Genomic DNA, 24,836 nt, shown 5'->3' with positions numbered 1-24,836 from the left:
CAAAATTTCCTCATAATGCATATGAGGGGCGGCACACCTTAGTACCCCCTTCTCCTAGTTAAACTAAGAGACTAGTTTTTCTATCAAATAAGTATTATCTGTTTTCTACTAATTTAACTAGGATTCTCCTATCTCTCCCTATAAATAGATGACATTGATAGAGCTAAAAATATACAATTTTGATATATTGTTATTTTTCCCGAAAATTATGAGAAATTTATTTTCTAAGAATAAATTTTATTTTGGGGAAATAACAATTCTACTTGTTTCTATTATGAGATAATTACTTTCCTATTGAAAGTAAGAGATTGTTTCTGGTTCTATGTTTGATTCGTGATTGTTCAAGCTCACTCGAAGTGATCCATGGTATGAGAATAGTAGAGAAGGTTGTTTGGTTGAAAATCGAAAATGCGTAGGATCCATATCGCACAAAGAACATATATTTTTTTAAAAAAAATTTATTACTAAAAAATTTTAATTTTACGTTGTGACATAAATCCATTTTTAAACTGATTTTTTCAAACACTTTTACCTTATTATATGCTTTTAAATAGTTTGGATTCCAATTTAGATTTCTTTTTCTTTTGATACAAGATTTAGAACCAACTATAATCTTTTTTTTCAACCTTTAAATTGAAGATAAACACACTTCAATATAAAGTTTTTTTTGTCATTGCTAATTAAATCCGTGATTTGACTCTAGTTTTGATAATAATGCTAAGATTTAATGAGTTTAATATATGGATTTAAAATTTACAAAATTACAGCTACCCAAACCCGCTTTCCAGTTTTAATGACGTTGTCTTGTATTGACCTATTGTGTATATAACAATCATCTTCATTTTAAATTATCAATCAAAACCGAAACCCAGATTTCTCTGGCCAAAGAGAAACAAACCCAAGATTTCATTTTCTCATTCTCCGGTTACTCCTTCTCTTTATATTTTCCAACTACACAAACAACAAGAAAATATGCATCAGGGTAAAAGCATAGCTAATTATATATTTTCCACTCTCTTTAGTTTTTCCAGGTAAAATTGTTTGTAATTTTTGGGTTAAGAATGTGTCTGCAGAGAACGGCCATGGAAAATCCATCAGAACTCCCGTTGTCGCCGCCTCCTTCATCGGCGTGGTCGTAGCCGCCGCCGCCGCAGCTTACAACCGGAGGAAGAGTAAAGCTGTTAAGGAAGATCATCAAAGTATGATTGTTCCACTGTTAGTTAGGACCGAGTCCGGTCGTGTTGGAAACCTGGAAAGATTCTCCCACTACGTTGGTAATGTATATAATAAGACTATATTACAAGCTTTGCTTTCCCAATATTTATGGAGTTATATGATATTGGGTAGGGGTGATGTGTGCTTGTTTCTGTCGGAATTTTTTAGAAATTTTAAATTCTCTAGTTCTTTTTCTATTTTTCATATTAATTTTTGTGTTCAGATTTTTTAGATTTATTTTGATAAAATGAGTTTTGTTTTATGATTTTTAAATATTATTTGATAAAATTTTAAGCTCTTATTTATAAATATTTAAAAAATAATAATAATTTTCTAAAAGTTGTAAAATTATTTTTATTATTTTAAATATAAAATATTTATTTTTATATCATAAAAAATTAAAATTAATTATATAACAAATAAAAAGTAGAATTTGGTTAAGTTTTGGATAACCGTTGTTTTTAAATTTGTATTCCATCCAAATATCTATATTCGAATTGAGTTTTTTTCTCAGCCCTAATTGGGTTAATGCAGCTAGGCAACTAGGGTTTGAAGATGCGAACGAGTGCCCGAAGCTGTGCAAATTGGCTCATAATTATCTTAAAAACCCTAAAGAGTGTGAGATAAAGATGTTCGAATATTTTGGTAATGAAGCAGAAGCTGAGAATTTGTACGTAAAGCTCATGGAGGAGTTTGAAAGATGCATCCTTTGTTATTTTGCTTTTCACTGGAGTCGAGCTTCTGATATGATAACCCAGGTTTGAACTCTATATTCCATAAACTTTTGTTTTTCTTTTAAAAAGTAAAATTAACTCATGTATTCATAATAGTACATGTTATTTTATAAAAACAAAAAGTTAAATTGCACGGCTCCATAATGAAGTTGAAAAATCATCGTAGCAAACAGATGGTGACTGATCTACCAGTTGAAAACCCTAAGAGATACGCCTGCCTTTTTTTTAAGCCTAGAAAGGGAAGTATTATTCTCAAAAAACAACAAAAAAAGTATGATATTGGAATCTACACCAAGGGACCTTACTTTCTTTAGGCATATTATCCGGACACTCGTTTTGGAATTTACACCAAGGGACCTTATCTTCTTTAGGCATATTATCTTCTTTAGGCATTCTCTAGACCTTATATTCTTTTGGCTTAAGTTCAAGTTGAGTTGAATTTTATAATTCGAATAACTTGAATCATTCGAATAATAGATTAGTATAAATACTCCTTTGGTTCCTGTTAATTTTGAAAATGAGCAAATTGATCTCTCAATAACAATTACAAAATAATTTTTAAAATTTAAAATATTTATAAAAGTTTCAAAATTTATTTATTTTAAAAAATTATAGAAATTTAAAAAATATAAAGAATATATAAAAAGTTAAAATTTTTAATATTTTCTAAAATAATAATTATGGGGACCTAAATAAGTTAATTAACGATTCAAGTTCATCATACTAAAGTATCTTTTTTTTTTCTTATTTTGCTTTGAAATTTTTTTTCAAATATATATGGTGTAACACCCCAAACTCGGCCTAAAAGTTTTAAGCCCATGTCATTGGCCGTGTGGCGTTGACAGTCCCGTTTTTCGACGACTAAAAACGTAGAAAAATAGGGGTTTCGACACCCACCTAATACGGACTCGATACAGGAGCAATAAATATGGATTCACATCCCTAAACTACAAACAATTATCCAACAAACAATTAACTCACAATCAAATCGGTAAAAACTAATATTCTAAAATCAAAGTTACGTCAAAGAATTTCGACACTAGAACTTAAATCAAACTTACCAACTTGCAAATTGAACTAAAAGGAGAAGTCATATGCCGTACAGAATCAGAGTAATGTAACATAGCAAACGAAATGAGCTTGAAATGGTGAAATTGAAACGGTGAAGAAAGAAGCCAAAAGTACTGTTAGAAATAATTTAAAAAAAAACAAATGAGAACCACGAACAGCAAAGGAAGTTTTTGTTTTAGGGAAATTTTAACTACAATAAACTACCTCAGAACGCAATTGAGCAAAAACATCTCCATAACTTTTACCAAGATTCAAACACAGGACCAAAGGGTAAATTGAAGCCTTATCACTAAACTAACAGGCTCATTCTTAATATCAAGTGCACACAATTAATTTATAAACCACATATTCCAAGGTAAGGGTTTAAGCAAAATAATAAAATTTCCAGAAACCAGATTCAAATCCTGAACCTCACACATATACCACGAACACTTAACCACTAAACCAAATCAATTTACTTGTAAAAAATTCCCAAAGTCTAAACTCAAATCGAGGGATGACCTCTTTCAGTTTCAAAATGCGATTTCTTTTAGGCCGGTTTTTGGGATGTTACATATGGTTTCAAATTTATGTGCTTTAATATGAAATTTGTTATATAGTAACAAAATTTTAATTTGATATGTTTAATTTTTTTAATTTAATTCGAATAAATTCACTCGATTCGACTCGACTTGATTCAATAAAATTTCAAATTGAGTTAGGATAGTAGAATAAGACTCACCAACTCGATTAACTCAAAAATTTTTTACTTAATTTGATTCGACTGGATTCAATTGAATGCTCACCTCCTGTTAGAACCATGCCACTCAAAACTTAATCCAGTTGATAATTTTTATTAGTTAATTAATGATTTAATGAACTTGTATGAATAATGGCAGGTTTTGAAAGTTGAATCTGACAAGGAAACAAAGCTAAAGGACTTTGTAATGGCTGCTACAAGGTGAGATTTCAATTCCATTCCCTATGAATTAATATTTGATATATTCAGATAATATATTTTATTACATTGTTGCATTGTTAGTAAATTAAATAATAACACATTATTTAAAAAATTTCAAAATAAATCCATTTTAGATAATGTGCAATTATTTTATTGACATTTGAATATATAAAATACAAATCCGTATAATACTTTTATATTATTGTCTTCTAAATAATTTAGCTTATTCTAAAAAAATATTTTAGCTCCATCATAACTCAAGATGGTTTTGTCTGGTAGGGTTGAAAAGAATAAAGATGATGAAATTTTAAATTAAAAAAAATCTTTTGGACAGCAAAGATTGATCTCGTGATCCATTTATTCCCTTAAAAATACATTAATTTCATTATAAGGATATATGAAATATTGACGTTATGATCAACATAATATAAGAAAATAATTAAAATATAACATGGTATAAAATAATAACCAAATCAAACCAAACATTATATGCAAGATACGATTATAAATAAAATAATATAAGAAAAAAATTAAAATATACTTATCATATAAAAATAATATAAATGTCTTAATTTGTATGGAATGATGATTAAACACTTGTTCTGTATGGGTTCGAACCGTGTTACTTTCATTCCCACTCCTATTATCGTATCAAAAAAATAATATCAATATAATCATTTATGTCTTTAACTTGATTGATGTTACGAGTTAGAAAAACACTACAGTATCTTTTCTTTTAGATTATAAATAATGTTATTATGATGATATGTTTGTCTTTTCATATTTTTTAATATAATCTTTAAATAAAACTACTAAAAATCATATATTTAAATATCAAACACGTGTTTAATAAAATTTATATACAAATTTTTTGCCACTTCTAAAATAATCATTATGGAATGAATTTTAAATATATGTATATATATATTTACATAAAAAAAAGTTTTCTTTTGCCTAGACATATCTAATATCTAATTATTTTGTTCAATATAACATAATCTTTTTTTTTAATTTCCTTAATCTATGAATAAGGACGAAAAATAATTTTAAATTATCCATAACAGGCTAGGTGAATATGAAAATGTAAATAAAAATTATACCATAAATTTATTTATTTTTAAGATTTTAAAAGAAATTTGAAATCAAAGTTTTTTGAAATTTATCCTTCAGAATACTTCTATTTATAATTTTTTTGTATCAATAATATTTTTAAAAGAAAATTTAGATTTTTTTAGGAGAGAAATATGATTACTAAGGAAGAATAATGTTGTAAAAAGGAAAAATTAAATATATGTACTAAAATATGCAATAGGTGTATTATTAGTTTTGTGAGAATATTTTAATGTTAATAATATAATAGATATATATATAAAGTTAAATAAACTGATATCTAATGGTAAGTTTGTATATATAGTTGTACTAGATCACTTGGTTATAGATTAGGCCATTTGTTCAAGTTCAATATCTATCCAGAAAAATATGAGGGTTTTGATAAAAATATGATACCCAAAAAATGGGCTTGGATAAAACTTAAAGCTTATTTTCTAAATAGGCCGAGTCTTGGACAAGATTTTTTTTGCTTGAGTTTAGCATGGCCTAACCCGAATATATTATATTATAAAAATAGTTATATTAATTATATATGTTAAATAATAAATATATATTTATATCAAATCACTAACCTGAGAACAATTAAACACATAATCCAAAACCTAAAAAAATTCAAACCAAAATATAAAATTTTAAAATTTATATTTAATAAAATAAAATATTTATTAGATTTCTGGTAGTGTTTTTCAATATAATACTTTTTAATGAGTTAAAAAAATTTATTTTAGCGTTCTAATGCATTTATTGTATCATATTTTTAAAAACAATTATTTTTAAATAAAATCTATTAAAATAAAATATGGGCAGGGTAGGTTGGGTTTGAGTTTAGCTTTCTTAAACTAGGTCGAGTTTAGGCAAATTTTGAATCGAACCCGGATTTACCTTTCTTAAATTGGTCTAAATACTATGAACGAATTTGATCTAAATTCGATCTGAATCCGACTTGGCTCATGATTATTTCTAAATTGTAAAAACAAAACTACTAGAGTAAAATTTGAATTTGAACTACTCATTAATTTTATCCAAATAAATTCATTAAAAAATAAAAACAAAAATAGATATAAAAACAAAACTACTTGAGCAAAACCTGATTCTTCTTGAACTTATCACTTCTTTGAGGTGTGGCGTTTAACCTATACCGATTGGTTCCTATCTCTTATATATAGTGGGTCACAGTTAAGCTATTAACTCTATTTTCAACTTAAGAGCTACTATAAGAATTGGATCAATATTACCATATAATATTGGTTCTTTCTTTAGCCTTAAGCCAAACCTATCTTTGCCATCTCTATCCACTAAAAATCCTTTTGTTTCAAGCTAACTTTGTTGGTTTACAATCCTTCCAAGAACTAAGCCCATACTTCTTAATTTTAGGATTGGGAACACAAGCGGCTTAATTCACCCAACTAGTAGAAATCGCATCACTTGGTAAATAATAACTCATTTAATAAACGAGGAATTAACTTTTCCGTCATTGTCATTAAAACTTATATATAGAGTATATTTTTCGTGTTTTACTTAAAATTATTTTATATTTATATAAATTCTGATAAATTAATATATAAATTGAAAGTTGGTGTAATTATATGTGCAAAAGAAGTATGTGGTCAGTCGTCAGTGTCCTTTGTTGTACTCTTCCGTATCTTATTTCTATTATAGAGAAGGAATTTTTTAAAAGAAAAAAAGAAATTAATTGCAGTCTTTCAATGCCCAAAATCAGAACCCAATAGTCAGAGTTGCGGAGTTGTTTGGAAAGTGAAAATTTAGATAAAAATATAAATTCAAAAAATAGATTTAAATAAAAATAAAATAATATCTATTTTTTAAATAGGTTGGATTTAAGGTAAATTTTTTTATTAGGTTGGCTTGATCAGAATTTGTAAAAAAAAAATTACTATTTTTTTACCATTTTTACTAGTTTTTTATTGTTTTGCTATCATTTCGCTATTACATTTTTACTATTTTATTGTTATTGTTTGAATATTGTATAACTTTTGTTTTATTATTAATTTTGCTACTATTTGATCGGTATTTGCTTGCTAAGTTACACTTATTTTAGTGTTATTTAAGTATATTTTTTAATATTTTTAATATATTTGATGTATTATATTTTAAAATTCATTTTTATATAAAAAATTTAATACAAACGAATTGGGTCGAGCTTGGATAAAATTTTAATCTCATTTTTCGAGTTAGGCTGAGTTTGAACCTCAAAAACGAACCTAAATTTTTATTTGACCTGGCCCGAACCCGATCCGATCCATGAAAAACTCTAACCGAATTTCACCAATGCAAGAGAAACACATGATTAATAAAGATATATTGAGTAATTGACATTATTAGACTTGAATAAAAAGAATAAAAATATAATATATCCAGCCTACCCTACTATTTTTTTTTTCTTTTGGAAAAGTAAAGTTTATTAATCATTTTGACTTGAGGGAAGAGAACTAAAAAAATCATAAAAGTAAATTAAATGTTATATTAAAAACTTATATAACTAATTAATCATGTAATATTTTTAATAATATTAAATGTTAAATATTTAAAAGACACAATAGAAGAGATAATGGTCTACTAAAAAGCGATTTGCTTAGAAATAAGTAAAAGTTAAGTGCGTATTTGAATACCGATTAAAATCTATGGCTTATTTCAGTGCAATAAAATTATAAAAGCTATTATGAAAAAACTAAAATAATAAAAGCTTATTTAAATAAAATGAAAAGTGTAGTATATTAGCTTATTTTTAATACATTTAAATCATTTTTTAATTTTTAATTTATGTACAAATAAGTCATATTAACTACAAGTACAAATGTAGTATAATCACCTATCAAATTCACACGATAACAGGTGCGGATTTAGGAGTGTTGGAAGGGCTCCACCTTTCTAAATTTTGATAAATTTCAATTTAGCCTTTTTAAATTTATAATTTGTTTATGATAAATTTATTTACATTTTTCGTTTAATTTGATAAACTAATATAATGTATAACTAAATATTAATTTAATAAAATAATTAATGCTTAAATAATTATAGTATTTAATATAAATTACTTATTTATTTTAAAATATTATTTTGATGCTTAAGATTATCTAGAATTTAAAAATGATATTATTTAAAGTAGGTCCAATTTTGACAATAAAAATTATCTCAAATTTAAAAAACATATTATTTAAAATGGGCCTGGTGTGTATACTTTTAATATGCCTATTTTATATAAATATCCCGCCCCAATATTTCTGATTTCCCGTACATAACAAACCTGCTAACATAAATATGGATAGTTTTAAGACCTAAGAATCTCAACGTTTGTGAATAAAAATAAAACCTAATTGGCAAATCATAATAAATTTTAATTTATACTTATCATATCATTAGTAAAAATAAGTAAATAAATTTCCCAAATCATGCATTAGAAACATTTAAATAAAAATATCATTATTTTGACGAATCTGGTCTGAGAATTCTCTTGTACTGGCAGTAACTATAAAAGTGTATTCATAGTTTGGACTGCTCAGTCCAAAACTTAGATAATGGTAGAATTCAACATAAGTTTTCAAGATTTAATGAGTTAGGTGAATCGAGCTTGTGGGTTTGGCTGAACATTTATTTTGTTGAAATTAAATATGGATTATATTTGATTTTGAGTTTGTTAACATCTCTTATTTAGATAATAATTAAATAAAAGTATTATGAAAGTTTCTGTAAGAGGAGTCAATTTGTATTTTGCTCTCTTTATTCAAAAAATGAGTAAATTAGTCATTATATATTAAAACAAAGAGCAAACTAATCCTTTATGTTAAAATTTTCATCCATTTTGACTATTAAAACTAGAATGGCTTGTTGGAAAAAATACGTTAACGATCAAATATAAATATAAATAATTATATAAACAAATAAAACAACTTAATATAAGCAAATATTTATATAACCAAATGTTTTATTTTATGTAAAACACCAGATTTAAATAAAACAAATTAAATAAATATTTGTATTAATTTAAAACATCAGATTTGAACATAATTAAATAAACAAGGTTTTGGAAAACAAAAAAAAACATCGAATAAAGGGAATTGAGTTTTACTAGATGTTAAGGTCTATTTTCACAGTTTCCTTAAGACAGATTTGGCCGCTCCTATGGTACTTAGAGAAACGTTAGTCAATTGTCTCTCAGGATACCACAACAAGATAATCGAAGCAGTAGCACCACTACAGTGATCAACGAACATATATTACCTTCCTCTACCACGGAAACGTATGAAATATGGAGAGAAAAAGAAAAGAATTTTCGGGAGCAAAATAATGTGTGTATCAAAAAATTTTGAGAATTCTTTAGCCTTTTATAGACATTCAATATAGTGGAATTTTAGAAAAACATTTGCTGAGAAAAGTAAATTTCGTGAGCCGTTATTGAGCCTAACATTTCGCGTCAGTGCCCCAAACCTGATGGGTTTGGATTTGTATCCCCTGCATGAAGCAAGATTTCAAGCTTAATCATTCAATAATATTTTAAGAGGGTTCTCATATGTATACATATCTCACACTTGGTATTTAACCAATGTGGGATCTTAGCTTTGCTTTTCCTCAACAAATATTCATAAGTAGTTTACTTTGAGTATCAATTTCTCATTCATCACTTGACCATTTTGAGCATATGATATACCTTTGTAAAAGTCTCATGGAGTATAATATAAAACTATAATTTTATGATTCAACTCTTCACCTTTACCAATCGAGAATATGCTTCAAAGTTTCCAAAAATTACATTTTTCCAACATGCAGGTTGATGGTATAACTAAACATTTATATGTGGCATGCTATATGTACCTCATTCTAATGTATAAGAATAAACTTTTAACGGTAGAAATTCATGAAATTTTTAATAAAAAGATCAAATTACTTTTTGATTTAATGCATAAGAATTACTTTATCTTTTTCCGAGTAAAAAGAACCAAATATAATATGGCTTTAAGAGCTGTACTTTTACCATAACAATTATAGTTAATTTAATAAAAATAATGGTTAAATTGGTAGAAAGAAGAGATTTGAGAGGGTGACTAAGGATTTAAAAGTGACACGCGTGTTTTCGACACTGGTGGAGGAGATGAAAGCCATTGGACGTGTGGAAGACGATTCAACATACACCGATGTAATGGTCCCAGTGGCCCACAGTCAGCGCAGCCCCGTCTTCCTGCTTATGGGCGGTGGTATGGGTGCTGGCAAAAGCACCGTTCTCAAAGATATACTCAAAGAGTAAGACCACCTCCACGTACCTACCCTCCTTTAATTCTTCAAAATGATGATACTTGCTGACTATAATTTGCAGATCATTTTGGGGAGGAGCGGCCGCAAATGCGGTGGTGGTAGAGGCGGATGCTTTCAAAGAAACTGATGTTATTTATAGAGCTCTCGCCTCTAGGGGTCACCACCATGATATGCTTCAAACAGCTGAACTAGTAAACATTTCTTCCATTAAAACTTCGGATAAGTTACACCATTATTAGTTTTTGTTTTAGTCAATTAAAAAAAATTATAATTTGGTTAGTAACTATTGGAAGTTTTATTCAAATCATTGAACCCTTGAAAAGCTTTTATTTAAGTTATGTGTTGTTAAGTTTTTTTTTTAAATTCTGTTAGCGAGCTCTAAGGGATGATTCAACGATCGATATAGTGAATCAGTATCCTTCGACAAGTAGAAAAATATACCTTATCTCCAAGTCGATTTGACGATTAGTGTTGGAGATTGAAGAGAAAAATTGTTTGAATTTTGATAAATAGATTTGTGACGTTTAAAACTGTTTTATGGAAGAAAAAAATGAACAATAGAAAAGAAATGAAAATAGAGCTTTTTGATTAATGCAGGCAATACGAATAAAGAAAGTCATATATCATTGATTTTAACAACCCAATAATTTAAATAAAAACTTTTGAATAGTTAAGTGACCAAAAGAAAAATTTACCCATAATTTACTAATGTAATTTAGTTTAAAACTTTTAATTAAACAAATGATTATTTATTTAATAACTTACTTGTATATAAATATAATCAGGTTCATCAATCCTCGACTGATGCTGCATCATCATTGCTAGTGACAGCATTGAATGAAGGTCGTGATGTGGTAATGGATGGAACATTATCATGGGAGCCATTCGTGGAGCAGACAATTGCTATGGCTCGAAATGTTCACAAACACCAATACCGGATGGGGGTTGGCTACAAAGTGGATGAAGATGGCACCATTATTGAGAACTATTGGGAACAGGTCCAAGAACAACAAAATGCTGACCAGACACATAGGAAACCATACAGAATAGAACTCGTTGGGGTGGTTTGTGACGCTTATCTAGCTGTTGTTAGGGGAATAAGGTAAAGGGCAGACCAACATTTTTACAATCAATTATTGGTTTACATATATGTATATATATTTATATATGGGCTTGGGAATTTTGTAGGAGAGCTATAATGGTGAAAAGAGCAGTGAGGGTAAAATCGCAGTTAAAATCGCATAAAATGTTTGCAAGTGCTTTTCCAAGATATTGCCAACTTGTCGATAATGCCAGGCTCTATTGCACCAACGCTCTGGGAGGTCCTCCAAAGGTAAAATGGCTTGCGATTAGTTTATTATTGAGGTTTCGAAATGTTGTGATTTTTTTTTTGAAATTTCTTTTGAAAAGTTTAATAATAATTATCATTATTATTAAAAAATATTTTTGAGAAGATAAAATATCAATTTTAAACATAATTTTGTAAAGTAAAAAATTTAATGGGGAGATAAAAAAAATTCATTGAAAAGCAGTTTTCAAAAGCTAAAAATTTTGGCTTAAGTTAAAACATCAGTTTATATAATTAAGGTTTAGTTTAACCAAATTTTTATTTTTTAAAATCAAGGTTGAGAAGTCCTTTTCAACTTTAATGAGAAACAAAGTCTTACTCTTTAGCGAGAATTTGTGTTAAAGTTGTGTAAATGATTCTAGTGAAGGTATTAGTATTAATGCTTTTTTTTAATCAGTTGAACTTGAAATATGAACTATTTTTAAAATTAGTTGAACTTGAAATATGAACGACATGATTAAGATTTAATTCTATTTTTAACTATTCATTACTTTTTTTAAAATATTATTTTTAATTTAATATTAAATATATTTTCTTTTCACTAAAATTTTAAACATAAAGATCTTAATTAGATTATAGTATTATGTATTCTTATAAATTTATTTTTTATGTAATATAAATACTATATAGAAATATAAAAATAAAATAGAATAATATATTACAATATTAAAAAATGGGCTTCGCCGGATGCGTGGAATTGCATGCTTAGGCGGATAGGTAGACCATTGTACATGTATAATCTGTGTTTTCTTTTGTCTTAAGGTGTATTTTTATATGTAAAACAAATGCAGTTGATAGCGTGGAAAGATGGAGAAAACAAGTTATTGATAGACCCAGATGAGATTAAATGTTTGACAAATGTGAGCAAATTGAACCCAGCAGCTGAGTCTATATATGAGCTTTACGAGGAACCAACTTCACTGGACGAGCCTGCTTCGATTTGGAAAGACATAGTTTTAAACCCGACCAGGCATACTTTTGGAGCTCAAAGCTTCCATTCAAAGAATCGAAAATTCAGGTAACAATGAAACACACTAACAATTATAACGTAGCCCTTATGGGTAACTCAATTGATTGAGTATTTATTAGAACTTACAACTATCAGAGTTCCCATAAAAACATTCTCTTTGATCAATATTGTGAATTTCATTTCTTTTTCTTAGGAAAAATAAATTTATCATTAGCGATGAAATCAATATAAAATATTATAGGGTCACCCCCAACATACTAAAAAAACACCCTAATAAATAACACACCTTTACTATAATTAATAATTAGTTATTATGTATTATACTCTATTGATTGGTTAGAAATTAACATCTTTCTACTGTAATGATTAAGAATTAATTATCACCTCTCTACTCACTTTTTTATCTCATTTAATTGTTAAACATATTTTTATTATTGTATTATTATTAAATATTATAAGTATTATTATTATTATTAAAGATATAAGTAATATTATTATTCAAAATATTTTTTTATTATAAGATTATTGTTAAACATATATATGAATACATAAATACAAAAATATGAGCAAAATGCTAAAATATAATAAATTAGTATTATTCAACAATAATCATCTATAATTATAACAGGTGTTTTGAGATTACAAGATTTCAGTTGTCTATAAAATTCCAGACGTGACATATACATGGTTTGCCATCCAGCTGTAGACGGGGCTCTATGGCGGATCCAATAAGCCAAAATGGTAGGCATTGGGTAATCTCCTTCTAATTGTACCATCACATTATGATTATCATATAGATGTGCAATTGTAATAGCATGATGGTATTGAAAATGTTCCGGACCTCTCCAAAGAGGAAAGAAAGTTATGTCAGCTCGCTTGGTTAAATAATTGAGGATCACCCCAAACCTGTTGACAATCAAGGCACCTGTCATAGGCATAACCATCCAGTGTTCTGCTGGTGCAGGCGATGGTGAGAAACACAGTGAATTACATAATTCATCGATTCCATCAGTGAAAACTCTAGCATAGACATCATATGAACTTAATAACTCGTTTAGCAGTTGATGTCGAACATAGAACCATTGATCTTCGCCATAACCAAGACAAATAGATATTTCTCGGAATCTGCAATTTCCATCACCCCTGACATCTTGTACATGTGTGATGTAAGGGTGGAACATATCTGGAACTTCTTTCATTAGTGGATGAGTGTCACATGATTCAGGCATCTGGTTTAAGTCTATGAAGTTTGAAACTTGCTCTGATGGCTCCTAGTTTAAGTCTGGAATTTCGATTACGTATGAACTATGTCTTGTAGGTTCTTTGTTCAACTCTACCAGATCCAACCCAACAGATTTTGATGTGGTTGAATGGCTACGTCTTCTGGGAGCTTGACTTATAGAATCGACTCGTTTTTGTTGTTGTTTCTTCAAGGTTGGTCGTCTACGGCTATTTTTTTGAATTGTAGGTTCTTTATTGAGTGTTTTACTCGGCTGGACTATATCTCTTAACTTTCTTAACAGACTTTTTTTTCCCGGCTTTTGATTGCTTAGTGAAGTTTTCTTTGAACATTTCTAGCTCACTGTCACAACAAATATCCTCATTTTCCACAGAAGTTGACGGTGATAAGTCAAGCTTCCTCCAGAATACATCTATTGAATCCAACATAATACACTCACCTGCATTGAAATGCCATTAGTTTATAAAAATTTAATATATAAATAAAATTTAGAAAATAATTGTTAAATATACCACTTGAATTCAAGTAGACTGATAGCATGCAAGCGAATGGTAACCCACAAGTATGACGTAGTTTACAACCACAGTTTGAAGAGTCAAGTTGATGTCTACTCAATCGCTGAAGTTCCCCTTCTATGATATCTAGAGCTTCAAGTGCCATAAAAACCCTGCAATAATCTGAAACATGGTAAGTTGTGTCTGTGTTTGAGGACAATTCTACTCTTTTCAAAACTTTCATATATTTAATGTAAGTTGAGACTTCACAATCTGATCGATACAACCAACAAATTTATCTAGAGAAGAATTTTTTGCACAAAGGTATTTCTTTAGCTTTGCATACTAGCTCTCAACTCTATTCGTAGTTTATTCTCGAAAGTTGAGATGCCGATCAATCCAGACCGACACAAATATTTCCTTATATTTGCTTAACCACACTTGATCTAGATATTCTAAAACACCTGAATTTATATAAATGTTAGTTATGTATAAATAGTCTTCTAAAACTATAAACAATTATTTATAGAATAACGAGGCTTGTACCTGGATATTTGCTCAACATTGATTGGAGTTTTCTATAGTTTTCGATGTATAATATCCACGTTGGAGATTCAACGAGTACAGTCCACATAGCATAAAAGGAGTCCCACTCATGTTGCGACTTGATAGACTGCCTATGATGCTTTTTAATATTTTCAGTAATGTGCCATCTGCATAGTAACCGAGTGGCATCGAGGAAAACTTGTTGGCATGCATTCATCAGAGCCAACTCTCTATCCATCACAATAACACGTGGGTACATACACTCTTCTAGTGTCAACTTTAGACATTTTAATGCCCAATTATAGTTCTCCTCCTTTTTGTTAATGATAAAGGCAAAAGCTATACTAAATGTCTTGTTGGTTTAAGTCACGCCAACAATTTGAACAAAAGACAGATCATATTTGTTCGTTTTGTACGTTGCGTCTACAATCAAAATGTGTGGAAATGCACGCCATATATCCAATGATTATAGATGAATGAAGAATAGATTTTCCAATTCATTTGAAATATTATTTTTTGAAAACTCAATAAAAAATTGTTTATCATTCAAAAGCAACATAAGAACTTGTATCGGAGTTTTACCGACATTCTGGGAGGAGCGAAGCTTTTGCCGTGCATTGTATATGGTTTTTAGTGTAGAAATGTTATTCTCGTCCTACTCATTCAGTGTCGATAATATGTACATTCTTACTCATCAAATCAACCAACAATTTTTTTTCGTTTTCTTTCAACCGCCTTGCATAAGCATGTCCCTCCATATGTTGTGCAGGTGGATGGTTATGTTGATCACATATCACCCTTAACGTCCACCCATCATATTGTTTTAAATACGAACCTACCAATCGGAATTTACAGTTGGTCTTTTTGGTGCTAGACTTTTTACTTGATTCTTTAAATTTGTATTCACCGCCATGGTAAAAAATAAGTGTGACGTAAGACACCACTCCATTTTCCTTTGCTTTTGATCTTCTCGTGACGATGATATAACCAAGAGAGAATACCGTGTTTTGCACCCATTGCATCAGCTCTTCACGAGACTCAAACACTTAAAATTTAAATAATTTTGTTAACAAATATTAAATGTTATGAAGATGAAAAAATATTAACATCATGATAAATATTATACCCGATCGATAAAAAATGGTGATGTCGCCATAGAGATCTCATTGCCTTCATTTAAGTTACTTCCGTAAAAATTTGACATCTTTTGTTGAACACTACAAAGTATGACGAAAAAATCAGTAGTTATAAAAATTTAAAACAGATTTTAATTTATACAAGAATTAATAAATAAAAAAGAAAAAAATTAGAAAAATAGATTTTTATAAAAAACAGTTCAGAACAAATTTATAAAAAATAAAATTATAAATAATAGAGTGTAGTGAGAAGGACTTACTTAATTTTGTTAATAATAATATGAGTTTACGTTATGGTGTTGTTAATGTTCATAATATATATATATAACTCTGCTTATTTATTGTATTAATTACAACAAAATTAATTTTTCCTGTTTTTTAAGATGTTGACTCTAATTTTTTGGACTAAATTGATTACACTAATTAATTTAAGATGTTGAAAATGAAGATATTTGGAAAATGTACTAATTAATTTTTTGGACCACATTAATTTCTTTGGACCACATTAATTTAAGATCTTGACTCTAATTATTGTATTAATAAAAAAACTCTTGGGAAAGGCACTCATCAAATAAAATGAGAAATGCTGTAATCAATTAGATGGAAAAACAAAATTAGGGTGTTTTTTTAATATGTTGGGGATGTTTTCTTAGCGATACCCAATGCAATAACATTCCTTTAGAAGTGTTAAGCTCGATAATCACCAAGAGGGGCAAAGGCAAATCTAGGGGGGTTGGCAGGGCCTCGACACCCTGTAAAAAGGAAAATTGCTATTTAGGCTCTTTAAAATTTTTTAAAATTTTAAATTAGTAAAGGTAAAATTACACTTTGACCCCCCTAAAATTATAAAAATTTGATTTAATCTTTTAAAATTTATAAAGATATAGATTATAAAAAATTAAAATTCCATTCGTCCCCCTAAAACATTGTTCTGGCTTCGCCCTTGAAGAGGGGGTGAATTGGTGTTTTACAAAATTTAAGAAAATATGGTAAACAATGGAGACTCAAGAATTTATAATGGTTTAGCCCCAAATTTCTTACTTCCATTACATTAGCTTTCCACAACTAAATATTTCCTAAATTCACTAGGTTTGAACCTTTCAAGGACAATATTTAACCTTTACAAGACACCATCTTTTCACTAGGCAAGATAGAGCCACTTCCTTTAAGGTTTTCTACCCAGAAACCTTAAGCAAACCCTTACAAAGACGAGAAATAAGAACAAAGGATTAAAGATACCTCTCAAAGGTAGATATTACAATGAGAAAGCTCACTCAATGAAAATACAACACTTGAAAGGAATAAAGAGATGGTTACTGTTAGAGTTGTGTGACTCAAATCCTTATTAAAATTTTGACACCCTAACCTGTATCCATCACGAAAATAGGGTTACGGGAATGCTACAACAAGTTAACAGAAATAAACAGGTAAAAATCATGTTCATTACAGTATTATTTCTCAAATATAAAAAAATAATTGAATTACAATAATAACTTACATTTACTAGGCTTAAATCGAGCTTAAGGGACTAAAGAAATAATCTTAAAATTCACAGGGACTAATTTGAAACAAGTCAGGAAATTTTAGGAAAATATGAAAAATTTCAAAAACAAGAGACACACAGCCGTGTGGAACACCCCAGACCGTGCGACTTTCGAAGTTGGGGCACACGACCGTGTTCTAGTCCGTGTCTCTACCCATGTAAGTCACTGACTTGATACACACGCCCATGTTGTACGCCGTGTAACTTTCTGACTTGATACACACGTGTAATAACTCGTTTTCACTAAAATTAGAATAGTGGTTTTGAGACCACAAATCTAATGTGAGAATATTTATTTATTATTATTTTAATTTCTACGGAATATTAGTAAGGTCGTATAAAAATTTTCTTAAGAAATTTCGACGTTTGCGTGCTCAATTAAGTAAAAATGACTAAACCGTAAAAGATGCAAAATTTGAGTTCTATAAGTTAAAAGTACTAAATGGATATGAAATTAAATGGTTAAAGGATTAAAGTGGCAATTATACCATTGTTATTATGAGTGGACAAATATGGACATTAATTAGGTGTTTTTATATGTTAATTATAAGGTTATTTAAGTAAATTGATAAATATGTTAAGTAAAAAAAATAAAAGAAAAAGCTATCATCTTCCTTAAGGACATATTCCACCAAAATTTAACCTAAGAAACACCATCTTTAACATCTCAAGCATTCAATCATCTCTTCCTCTTGCATGTAAGTATTTTTCATTCCGTTTTTAATAATTTCTATGTTTTTGAAGTCGTTGTAGCTTAATGTAGCTAGCCTAGGGACTAATTTCCAAAATTGTTAAAAGGTTATGGTTTTTTAACGAATTTGTTCATGTTATTTTTATGTTTAATGGAAGAAAATGCATCTTTGTTGATAAATGAACAACTTTTGTAAAGTGAATTTTGTTGAAAATGTCAAATAGGGATATATTTGTAATATGTGTAAATACGTGGTGAAAATTGTGAAATTATGAATTGTATGAGTTGCTATGGACTTATATTGAATTCGGCTAGCATATGTAGGGATGAAATTGCATGAATTTCAATTTACGAGTTTAAGGACTAATTTGTAAAGGAATGAAAACATTAGGGGAAAAAGCATAATTTTGAAAAATATGAATTTTGGATTGAATTGAATAGAATGAATATTGAATGAATTGAATTTACTTATCAAGTTATGCCTCGTATGGATTTAGATCGAGGGAAAGATAAAGTGTTGAACTAGTTGATCCTATTTCATCGTTTTTGTGATCGAGGTAAGTTCGTATATTTAAATAGCGTTTTAATGCATTTGATTTAAATACTATTATGTTAATTATCATATTATGCTTCAACAGAAAATCCAACGACGTTACAATGACTATTGAGCCCTGTTTGAACCTTAGGAATATATAGGATACGAATGACATATCATTAGGGTTACCATGTTTAGGGTGCGGGTCCTGAACGGTCTACTGATGGCTAAGTTCTAAAATTTGTTGCGAATACTCGTCAGCTTGTGTGAGTGGCATTGTGCAGTTACATTCTGACCGTTAACTTGTGTGAGTGGCTTGTATGAGTGATTACGTAAAGGAAAAGGAAAAGAATGGTTTTGACCATATGTTAGCACACTTTGTGTGAGCTTCCCATGTATCAAATATTATTCTAAGTGGTTCAACAGGGATGTAAAAGGATGAACCGGAAAGGGTTTTGATTGATTACGCTATGAAATTATGGAAAGGTATGAAGTATTGATGAACAAAGTATGTATAGCTGTGTTATGAAAAGTATGAATTCATATGTATTATGATTATGAGATTTACATTACCATGTGATGAATTTGGCTAAGTTATGTGATTAAGCAGTAACTTGTGTTGTTGTTGATGCTTAAGCTTGTGCAAAGCTTGTGTTGGATTGATTATTGTCTATTTTTATGATTATGCATTGAAATGAAAAGCTTTGTTCATGATTTACAAACTTACTAAGCATTATATGCTTATGTCATTTTTCTTTCCTATGTTTTATAGATTATCAGAAACTCGATAAGTTTGGAAGCTCGTCGGAGGCCTATCACGCTATCCAACAACTATATCAATAGATTTTGATGTTTTGAGTCATGGTTATAATGACATGTATAGGTGAATTATGTTTGATGAGATGGTCATTATGTTTGGCTTGTAAATATGATATTATGATGGATGAATTTTTGGCATTTTAACGTTTTGATGGTTGGTGTTGAAATGGTTAAGTGAATTTATATTTTGAATGACAATTTGGTATGTTGAGTTATGGTTTGGCATATGGTTAATTGTGTTATGGCTTGGTATGAAAATAGGTAGTTGTGTGTGGTTAATTTATGCCCAAATATGTTTATGTTTTGGTTGATTCGATGCATTATGATTGTGGTGCCTTTTGACATATTGGTTGTATGGATAAATGGAGTAATGATTTACTCATTATTGTGCATGTTTTAAGTATGTATGGATAAATGGAGTAATGATTTACTCATGGGCGTGTGGCTTGGTCGTGTGACCCAAGTCAGAGAGTTACATGGGCACGGACATGGGCTGGGACATGATCGTGTCTCCCTACTTTGAATGTCCACACGACTTGAGACATAGACGTGTGTCTCAGCCGTGTGAGTCACACGGCCTGGCCACACGGCTGTGTGACCCCTACAGTGTGAAATTTTATATATTTCCTATAAAGTTCTAAATGTTTTTGATTTAGTCCCTAATGTGTTTCTAAGGCCTCGAGGGCTTAATTAAGGGACAATATGCATATATTTGAACGGATGTTCCTATGATTATGAAATGTTTGGAAATGATTGAATTTAAGTTATGTTTTTATGGTAATGCTCCGTAACCCTACTCCGACGATAGATACAATTTAGGGGTGTTACATTCAGTGGTATCAGAGCTATGGTTTAGTCGATTCTAGGACTGAACGTTGTATGTATGAGTCTAGAAATACATGCCATTATATAACCTGTGATAGTGTGATAACTCCTGACTCGTTTTGAATTATGCTTTCATATAAAATGACATCCAATCGAGCCGACTTCGATGAAGTTGAAAGTAACGCGTAAGCCTCAGTTCATGGAGCAGCATCGAGTGGCACTAGGCCCTTATCTAAAGGATGGGGAGGAAAGGCTAAGGAAACCTTCTTCCATATGATGAATGAATGGTTTTCTAAGTTAATACAAATGAACTCGATGGCTCAACGATCTCCACCCCCACTTGTTCCCCAACCTGTCCCCGTAGTTCCTCAAGGTTTGGAACAAATGTGAGTTAGTAAGCCGCTAGTTGATAAAATTTGTAAATATGAGGCAGAAGAATTTAGAGCTACAACTGAAGATGACCCGGAGAAAGCTAAGTTCTGGTTAGAGAGCATGATTAGGGTTTTTGCCAAATTATCTTGTACAGCAGCAAAATGTGTAAAATGTGTCGTTTCCTTATTGAAAGATTCAGCTTATCAGTGGTGGAACACTTTGGTATTAGTGGTACCAAGAGAGTGAGTTGACTAAGGATTTTTCCAAATCGAGTTTCAAAAGAAATACATAAGTCAGGGATTTCTTAATAAAAAACGTAAAGAATTTCTTGAGCTTAGACAGGGCCGAATGACAGTGTTTGAGTATGAGAGGGAATTTGTTCGACTAAGCAAGTATGCCCGAGAATGTATACCAATCGAAGTTGCTATGTGTAAATAGTTTGAAGACAGGTTAAATGAAGACATAAAGCCGTTAGTCGGGATACTTGAATTGAAAGAATTTGTTGTTTTAGTTGACTGAGTGCATAACGCTGAAGAGCTTAGCAAAGAAAAGAGAAAAACCGACTATGAAGCTCGAGATTTGAGAAAGAGATCATCAGGAAAGTCATATCAATCGTCATTGAAAAAGTCGAAAGAATATCATAACCGTTCGACAACTTTAGTGGGATATCCAATAGAGATAAAGGTAAATAACATGTGAGCTCAAAACCTCAAGCTACGTCTGTTGCAAGCATAGACAGTGTCAAGGGTAATAAGCCTGATTGTCAATAGTGTGGACAACTACATTTTGGTGACTGTAAGATGAAAGTCGAGGCGTGTTTCAAATGTGGTTCATATGAACTTTTTATCCGAGATTGCATTGAAAGGTCCGAGAAAGAAAAAACTCAGACTGTTTGACTGAGTAACATGGGAGACCACCAAGGAACCTTAGAAATATGGGTAACAGCTATAGTGGAACCAAGGACTTTGCTGTGAGATCCAAGGCATGAGCACCAGCAAGAGCTTATGCGATCCGTGCACGGGAGGAAACTTCTGTACTAGATGTTATTACTGGTACATTTTCTATCTTTGATACTGATGTTGTTGCTTTGATTGATCAGGGATCAACATATTCATATGTATGCACGAATCTAGTGTCAAGTAAGAATTTACTTATTGAGTCCACTAAATTTGTGGTTAAAGTAATGAACCCCCTAGGTTAGTATGTGCTAGTTGATAAGGTTTGTAAAAACTGTCCTTTGATGATTAGAGGTTGTAACTTTTCGGTCGATTTGATGCTGTTGCCATTTGATGAGTTTGACATGATTTTGGGTATGGATTGGCTAACTCTGCATGATGATATTGTGAACTGTAGACGAAATCTTATTATGTTAAAGTGTCAGAATAATGAAAAGCTTCATATTGAATCAGATAGACTAGATAGTATTCCTAATGTTATTTCGACTATGTCAACACAAAGATATGTTTGAAAAGGCTGTTATGCGTATCTTGCTTATATATTTGATTCTAGTGTTTTTGAGTTGAAGCTAGAATCAGTTCCAGTGGTATGTGAGTATCTAGATGTGTTTCTAGAGGAGTTACCCGGGTTATCACCGATCCGAGAGGTTGAGTTCGCTATTGAGTTAGTACCGGGAACATCTCTGATATCGATAGCTCCTTACAGAATGACACCTACAGAGTTGAAAGAGTTGAAAGCGTAGTTGCAAGAGTTGACAGATAGGGGTTTTGCTCGACCTAGTTTCTCACCTTGGGGTGCACTAGTTCTATTTGTTAAGAATAAGGACAGATCTATACGATTATGTATTGATTATTGGCAGCTCAACAAAGTCACGATTAAGAATAAGTATCCATTACCGCGTATTGACGATCTTTTTGATCAGTTGAAAGGTGTAATAATATTTTCAAGGATTGACCTTCGTTCAGGTTATTATCATTTGCGAGTTAAAGACTCAGAAGTGCCGAAGACTGAATTCAGAACCAGGTACAAACATTATGAATTTCTTGTGATGTTGTTTGGTTTGACTAATGCACCTACAATATTTACGGATTTGATGAACAAAATTTTTAAACCATATTTAGACCGATTTGTCGTGGTATTCATTGATGATATATTGATTTATTCACGTGATGAGTTTGAGCATGCCATGCATTCGAGAATTGTATTGCAAGCCTTGCGCGAAAAGTAATTATTAGCTAAGTTTAGCAAATGTGAATTCTAGCTTCAGGAAGTTGATTTTCTAGGACACATTGTATAAGATGAAGGCATCAGGGTTGATCCGAGTAAAATTTCAGTAGTTTTTGATTGGAAGCCTCCGAGAAATATAGTTGAGGTTAGATAGTTTCTAGGATTAGGTGGATATTAAAGAAGGTTCATTAAAAGATTCTCGATGATTGCTACACCAATGATGAGATTATTGTAGAAAGATGTTAAGTTTGAGTGGTCTGAGCAATGCCAGCAAAGTTTCAATCAGTTGAAAGCATTGTTAACCAAGGCACCAGTATTAGTTCAGCCTAAATTGGGTAAAGAATTCGTGATTTTCAGTGATGCATCTTAAAATGGTTTAGGCTGCATTCTGATGCAAGAAGGCAAAGTGATAGTGTATGCTTCCAGACAGTTGAAAACACACAAAAAGAATTATTCAACGCATGATTTAGAACTTGCAACTATTGTTTTTGCTTTAAAGATTTGGCGAAATAATTTGTACAGTGAAAAATGCCATATTTTTATAGATCGTAAAAGCTTAAAGTATTTAATGTTGCATAAATATTTGAACTTAAGACAGCGCAGGTGGCTTGAGTTATTGAAAGACTACGATTTTATTGTTGATTATCATCTGGGTAAGGTAAATGTAGTTGCTGATGCTTTGAGTAGAAAATCTCTATTTGCTTTACGAGTGTTGAATACGCAATTGATGTTGTCTGATAATGGTTCGATCTTAGCTGAGTTGAAAGCTAGATAGGTGGTTTTACAACATATTTATGAGGCTCAGAAATGCGATGACGTGTTGTTAGATAAACGAAAACAGATTGAGTCCACTCCTGATTCAGATTTTTAGATTGGATTCGATGATAGTTTATACTTCAAAGGTAGAATTTGTGTTCTGAGAAATTCAGATCTCGTTCAGAAGATTTTATGAGAATCTCATAATAGTAGCTTGTCTATTCATCCTCATAGCAATAAAATGTACGGTGATTTGAAACAAATGTATTGGTGGCCAGGTATGAAATAAGAGATTTCTGAGTTCATATCGAGATGTTTAGTATGTCAGCAAGTTAAAGTTAAACATCAGGTACCTTCTGGTTTGTTATAGCAAGTAATGATTTTGGAATGGAAATGGAAACGCGTCACAATGAATTTTGTATCGGGATTGCCTTTGTCTCCGCGAAAGAAAGATGCAATTTGGGTTATCTTTGATCATTTGACGAATTCCCCACATTTTATTACAGTGCGTATGAATTATCACTTGAGAGATTAGCTGAGTTATATGTTGTTGAGATTGTCAGATTGCATGGAGTGCCAGTTTCCGTTATTTTTTATAGAGATCTACGGTTTACGTCATGATTCTATAGCAAGTTACATGAGGCTCTAGGTACTCATTTGCATTTTAGTACCGCGTTTCATCCTCAGACAGATGCTCAATTTGAGCGAGTGATTCAGATACTCAAAGGCATGCTTCGATGTTGTTTTTTAGAGTTCGAAGACAACTAGGAGAAAATTTTACCATTAGTTGAATTCGCGTACAACAGCAGTTATCAATCAAGTATAAAGATGGCACCATATGAAGCCTTGTATGGTCGTAAATGTCGAACTCCATTTTATTCGATTGAGATCAATGAGAAAAAGCTATACAAGGTTAATTTGGCATGAGAAATCGAAAAAAAGTTCAAGTTATTCGAGATGGTCTAAAAGTAGCTTCAGATCAACAGAAATCATATGCGGATTTAAAACGTAAAGAAATTGAATTTTAAGTCAGTGATAA

General features: G+C 30.5%; 1 protein-coding gene across 1 annotated transcript; it reads left to right on the top strand.

Moving 5' to 3' along the window:
- The first annotated feature begins 856 nt into the window (after positions 1–856).
- Positions 857–14,195, top strand: LOC107893320 (calmodulin calcium-dependent NAD kinase-like). Its single transcript, XM_016818276.2, is given in 11 exon segments — positions 857–982; positions 1,074–1,274; positions 1,750–1,973; positions 3,899–3,960; positions 10,108–10,326; positions 10,400–10,529; positions 11,124–11,440; positions 11,527–11,671; positions 12,478–12,656; positions 12,658–12,704; positions 13,285–14,195. Coding segments are annotated over 11 exon segments (1,569 nt in total). The 5' UTR covers positions 857–972; the 3' UTR covers positions 13,320–14,195.
- The last annotated feature ends 10,641 nt before the right edge of the window (positions 14,196–24,836 follow it).

This window comes from Gossypium hirsutum, chromosome D10, assembly GCF_007990345.1.
Source record: "Gossypium hirsutum isolate 1008001.06 chromosome D10, Gossypium_hirsutum_v2.1, whole genome shotgun sequence".
Classification (NCBI taxonomy): Eukaryota; Viridiplantae; Streptophyta; class Magnoliopsida; order Malvales; family Malvaceae; genus Gossypium; species Gossypium hirsutum.
Note: the sequence above shows the minus strand (reverse complement) of the source record. Positions and strands in the feature narration are given on the sequence as shown.